This window comes from Fopius arisanus, unplaced genomic scaffold (assembly GCF_000806365.1).
Source record: "Fopius arisanus strain USDA-PBARC FA_bdor unplaced genomic scaffold, ASM80636v1 scaffold00370, whole genome shotgun sequence".
Lineage (NCBI taxonomy): Eukaryota > Metazoa > Arthropoda > Insecta > Hymenoptera > Braconidae > Fopius > Fopius arisanus.
In genome coordinates, this window is record NW_011888109.1 from 27292 (window position 1) to 33069 (window position 5778).

The 5778-nt window shown below is 44.6% G+C and overlaps 1 protein-coding gene across 1 annotated transcript; it reads right to left on the bottom strand.

Annotated features, from left to right (window-relative positions):
- Window positions 1–3246: 3246 nt before the first annotated feature.
- Window positions 3247–5391, bottom strand: LOC105272890 (uncharacterized). Its single transcript, XM_011315119.1, has 2 exons — window positions 4868–5391; window positions 3247–4762 (listed from the first exon to the last, which is right to left on the bottom strand). The coding sequence occupies exons 1-2, from the start codon at window positions 5389–5391 to the stop codon at window positions 3247–3249; spliced, it is 2040 nt and encodes a 679-aa protein (XP_011313421.1).
- Between the last annotated feature and the right edge of the window lie 387 nt (window positions 5392–5778).

A 5778-nucleotide genomic window follows, 5' to 3' on the forward strand; every position in this document is an offset into this window, starting at 1 on the left:
AACATTTCTTAAAATTGATAAAAATGGTAATAAAGATGTTACACCGTCTCATATAGTCAAAATTAACGATTTTTTTTATTTTTTTGGCCAATTGTCCTGTCCCCTCTTCCCCATCATCATTCAATCCACTCTGGAGAGCACATCCGTCTGATGAGGACGTTCGTCAAGCTCTACAATCCTCAGGATGGCCTGAGGACAAGGACGGGAGGGAAATCCATGATCTCCAGAGGTGGACGCCATTCGTGGCGAATAATCTCCTGACGTCTAGACCTAAATGCCCCACAGTTTTCTCCAAACTAAATCAAAATTTTATCCTAGCTAGCCTTATCTACTGTAGATGCCGGCTGAGACTGGGAGGTAGATAGATGATAATAACCTCACCAAGAGAAAAATTATGAGTAATCAGTCGAGTGCTGATTCCAAGTAGCAGCTCTTCGAGCTCGAGGGACCAGCTTATCAGCATTTACCCATAGTCTCGGACGCAACAGGCTCCCACCTCGTTTGTCCTCTCAGCATCATCAAGCAAGCAAAGCTGACTGCCACGAGCATCGTGAAGGCTGCGCAGAGGAGGATAACACTGAGGAGAAATTCATTAGAACTTCCTCGGAGTTCTTGAATAGCGAGGAGCACAACAACGACGACATGGGATTGGCAGGGAGAATGAAAGTTCCAGGATTTCACGTCACCTCTCAGCAGCAGATTATTGATATCTTTCAGATAAAAGTCAATGATATTCCCCATATTTTTACATTTGTACCATTTTACACATGTTCTATTCATTTTATTTCATATAGAAGAAAAAAACGTTGCTGTTGGACTGGCAAGACATCGAACTCATGGAAAACTTAAAAATATTGCACTGTCGACGGATACAACTAATACTGTTTCCGACTTCCTCACATAGCATTTTTTTAAATGAGAATCAACCATATTTTAATATTTTTTATTGCTATTAATATCAAGGTGGGGATCGAGCGATGCAAGGAGACCTCAAAACCTCATGTTTAACTGGCAATTCAGGGGAAAATAGCTGATTGGATACAACGACCAGGAGATCGTATCAAAAATGAAAAAAAAGAGAAGAATCAGAAATTATTTCATAACTTCAAGAACGATTATATTATTATATTATCGAAGCTTTGTGAAGAAACTGTTGAATAAACACATTTTCAATGTTCCTAGAAATTCATAGTAACACTTTTCTTAAATGAATATAAGAAAATTGTTCCTATTTGTAATGTGAATTAGATGACCAGCTTTTAATGCGGTTTTGGAATAAAAATGAATTGTTGTCAATGCCAACCACTGAAGTTACCTTGGGATAAAATATTGCCACGAAAATTCACTGATTGGAATTGACAAAAATTCATTGTTATTTGAAAACTGCATTAACATATGATTTTCGTATTTAGATTACAAATAATAACAATTTCCATTAAAAAAAACCGTTTGCCAACGTGCCCAGTTATCTCGTGGATAACGTAACGTAACTCTAATTGTTTTGTTTGTATATGCATGGCTAATCATCAATCCTAATATAGTTTAAAAACTATATGAGATGGTAATTCGATTGATGATTAGTCATATACAAAAAAAAACAATTAGAATTATTTCGATGAAAAAAAAAATGAATACTGGCTGGGATCGAACTCGAGCCGTCCACGTGTTAGTCAAGCACGTCGTCAATTTTTTTTTTTTTTTTTTTTTTAGAGTTTCTTTATTTTAATCCTTATTATTACAGAAATGATAAGCTTTAAATTAACTCCTTGAAAAAAACATAGCTTTAGTGTATCATAAAGTAGTGACGAAGGTGGTCTATTGAGGACATCTCGCTCATCATCAGTATGAGCCGACTGCGGGCTAGAGGTGTGGGAGGTATTTTTGATTGGGTGAATAAGATTCGATGAAACAGTATTTCGCATAAGCGATGGACGTGGAAAAAATTCGGCCCGTGTGGCACAAAAAAAAACCACGAGACTTGAGTGGAACTTAAGAGCTAGAGTAAACCTACTATGTACAACTATATACATAGGACGATAAAGGGTGACGGGAGCAGCCATCCGTCTGTCACTTTTGGGCTAAAGCCTGGTGCAGTGGCGCTGGGGGGCTGCAGCGTTTCTGGGGTGATGGCTCAGCCTGATTGCTAGCTCGGGAATGTGCTTAGCGTCGTCGTCGAGCCATTTGTATGAGTGGCTGAGGCGGTGATTGTCAAGCGAGTCACGGCGCGGTATTGCCGTGGAGAATTTTATTGGGAGGTTGCCGGCGTCTTGGAGCGGGATTTATTTGTTGGATGGGTGCCTGGGGAGGTGGTAGAGTATGGGGGTATTTCTGGCGTCCTGGATTATGCCGAGCTTGCCCAGGTGCATGAAGATATCTGATGATGCTATTGTCTATGTTTGTGAGTTGAACGAAGTAATCTCTAGTGAGTTTTATTAAGAAGTTGTCGATCCTGGGGATGTCTGCTTCGTCGTAGAGGGCCTGGTTGCTGATCCTGCGCCGGTAGTGAGAGTGTGGTGACCTGTTTTTATGGAGAACCGCGCGGATACACTTTCGTTCGAGGAGTTAGAGTTTTTCGATGATGGAGGCGGACATGTTCCACCAAATTGGGCAGGCCTAGGTTAGGAGGGGTCTGACAAGCAGTAGGTAGGATATTAGGCGGGCACGGTGCGAGATAAGCTGGTTGTGGAAGAGGCGCTTTAGCGAGTGGAACATGATTTCTGCTTTTTTCCGCTGGGTACTGACATGGATGGAGAAGCGGGCCAGATGGTCAATGTGGACCCCACGGTATCTAACTGATTGTTTGGTGGGGATTGTCACTTCTGTCCTGGTGTCCGGTTTGAAGGTCGACATGTTTAGAGCGTTGATTCCGGGTAGGTTGCATTTATTAGTCTCCTGGATTGGTCTTCTGATGAGTATGGTCTCGCACTTAAGGGGGTTCATGCGAAGGTTCCACATTGCGTAAAAGTTGTTCGCTTTGTTGACAAGGGTTGGAAGAGTCGGCTGGATGCTCTTAACTTTTTTCTTACCACATAGATGATCAGGTCGTCGGCATAGGCGATTGAGTGTGTGTTATTGGTGGAGTTGAGGCCAAATGAGTTGAGAATGTCGCCGGTGAATATGGAGAAGAGAAATGATGAGTTTACGGTACCTTGCTGGAGGCCTTCCAGAATCCGGAAGCGTTTGCTAGATGAGTGAGTTCCGTCCGTTGTGTAGAACGTCCTGTCGCTGATCATATCCCAGATGAACCTAATCAGGTTGGTGGGAAATTTTTTCTTGATGAGGTTGTGTGATGTATATAAGCCCATCAAGCCAGACGGAGTCGGAGGCTTTTTTGATGTCGATGAGTGTGGCGTCAACCATGCATTTGAGGTAGAGGGCTTTATTAACGTCGGCGAGGAATTTATGAACGGCGTGGGTGGTGGAATGGTGGCGTCGGAATCCAAACTGGTCGTCGGGGATTATCTTGTTCTGGTTGCAGTGCCTCGTGATTAGGTTGTTGATAACAATTTCATAAACCTTGCTGTGATTGGATGTGAGGCTGATGGGGCGATAGCTGGAGGGATCTTCGCTGGGTTTCTCCTTCTTCAAAATTGGCATCACCTGTGCTACTTTCCGGATCTTGGGGAAGTAGTTAATGTTAAGTGCGTTGTTGATGAGGGTTGTGAAATCTTTGATGATGTTGAGCGGAAGATGCCGGATTATGACAGTTGGAATTTTGTCGATACCACTGGATGTCTTGTTTGGGAGTTTTTTTATTATTGCCTCTATTTCTGCTGGTGTGGTGAAGTAGCTTTCGAGGCTGTCAGTCTTGGGGTTGTTTGCTCGGTTAGTACTGTTGAATGTTGTAATGCAGCTGTTGTTGGCTTTGTGCTCTTCCCTGGATCGTTTAAAGAGTGAGATTTGTGCGTCAATAATTTCCTTGAGGCGAGTGCCGTCGTTGAGGTGTCGTGGCGAGTTAATGGATTCATAGAAGGCGCCTATTGCGTTTAGCTTGCTAGTAGGATCGGTGAAGACATATTTATCGTTGCAGAGGGGGGAGCTATCAAGAGGGTTACCGGAGTTGTGTAAGATGGAGATGTTAGCACCGGGGATATGGATATCCGCTGGTCCAGAATTAGTTTTTGGGCGGAATATTCTATTAATTGATGGCATGAATTTCGATGAGTCCCTGTGATTGATTTTTTTGAAGGTATTACTCCAATGTTTTTCAATGGCTGCGGAGAATTCGATGTTGAGGTCCTCTCGGGTATGTGCTAGGAGAAGTTTGGCCGTTTTAGTGTCTGCGTTTCTGCCCCGGGGATCCTTGGCTCGCAATCGGTGTAGGAAAGTGAGAAGGGAGGATTTTTTCTTATCTAGCTGCTTAATTCGCTGGGTAATATGTTTTTGAGTGTTGCTGGTGGTAGTGGCTTTGGGGACTTTGTTATCTATTGCGTGTGTGATGCTGTTATTGATGGGGAGCAGGAAGTTGTCAATCTCGTTTTGATCGAGGTTTCGATTGCTAGGTACCTTGGAGTTATAGTTATGGCCTAGGTGAGAAGTGAACTCGGTCCAGTTGGTTGCCTCGAATATGTGCCTGGGTTGGGGAGGTGTTTCCGGGTGTAGAGCGGATGATTGGTCGAGCTGGATATTGATTAGAAGTGCCTTGTGGTCGCTCTCGTAGATGGTGGTGTCTAGTCTATTATTCAGCAAGTTGGTGATGTTGAGCCAGGAGTCGATGATGCAGTGATCCAGGTAGGTTTGAGCTGGGGTGTATGTGGGTGTGCTGGCAGCGAGGAGAGTGCAGTTATAGAAGGGTGCATTAATGGTGTACCAGTCAATTAATGCAGCCACATGGACCTTGTTCGAGGAGTCTCATAGGGAGGTGTGCCTCGCGTTGATATCACCTGCCACGATGAAAAAGTTTTTGGAGCGGTCCAGCCTGAGCTCAGAGAATATCTGGTTGAGATCATTGGTAAAATTCTGTCTGATCCGGGAACGCTGGGAGGCATATAAGCTGATGATGTATAAGTGTTTATCTTCAGCCATTTTGAGTTTGATGATGGTGTACTCGATGATGGTATTGACAGCTGGGCTAGGGTGTGTGATTACAGTGTGTGAGATGGTGTTTCTGACAAAGATTGCAGTACCTCCACCTTGTATTGCGTTAGGTCTGTCGGTGCGGTAGAGAGTGTATTCAGAGAAGACTGATTTATGCCTGGAGTTCAGCTTGGTCTCGGAGATGAGGACTGCATCAAGGTGATGACTTTTTGCGAAGTGAGAGAGGTAGTTCCTCCTCTGATGGGATACCAGGGAGTTCACATTTATTGCGGCTATTTTAAGGCTGGTTTGCTGCTGTGGATCCATAGGTCTGGGGGGTAAGGGATCAGCTGTGGGATTGAGGTGATTATCCATTACTGTGCCTGGGTTTCGAAGCCTCCGAGGTCAGCGATGGCTTGTATTTTAAGTTCCGTAATTTTGCTGAATATCAGGCTAATGTCAGTTTTCAGGCTCTCTAACCAGCTTTGGTTCGGGGTAGGCTGATTCTGTGGATGTTGGAGGGTTGGGGTCTTGTGGTTGTGTTGTTGGACGTTGCGGCGGGGCTCCTGAGCTGCCGGGGGGGGGGCGAACTTGCGCGGGCGTAAGACAGCTGCGGGGTGACGAGCTTGCTGGCTCGGGCAAGTTTGCTTTGGGTTCTGTCTTGGGTGGTCTGGAGGTCCTGCTTCAGCAGGGATAAAGCGCTCTTGTAGTAAAGACATCCTCTGTATGACGCCGGGTGTCCATTCTGGCCGCAGTTGATGC

Bases quoted from the DNA above. Each gene is read 5' to 3' on its own strand.
- LOC105272890 (XM_011315119.1), bottom strand. From the start codon at position 5,391: ATGGATAATCACCTCAATCCCACAGCTGATCCCTTACCCCCCAGACCT. The intron at 4,763-4,867 runs GCACACCTCCCT...CCTCGCTGCCAG, and splicing joins GCAGGTGATATCAACGCGAG to CACACCCACATACACCCCAG.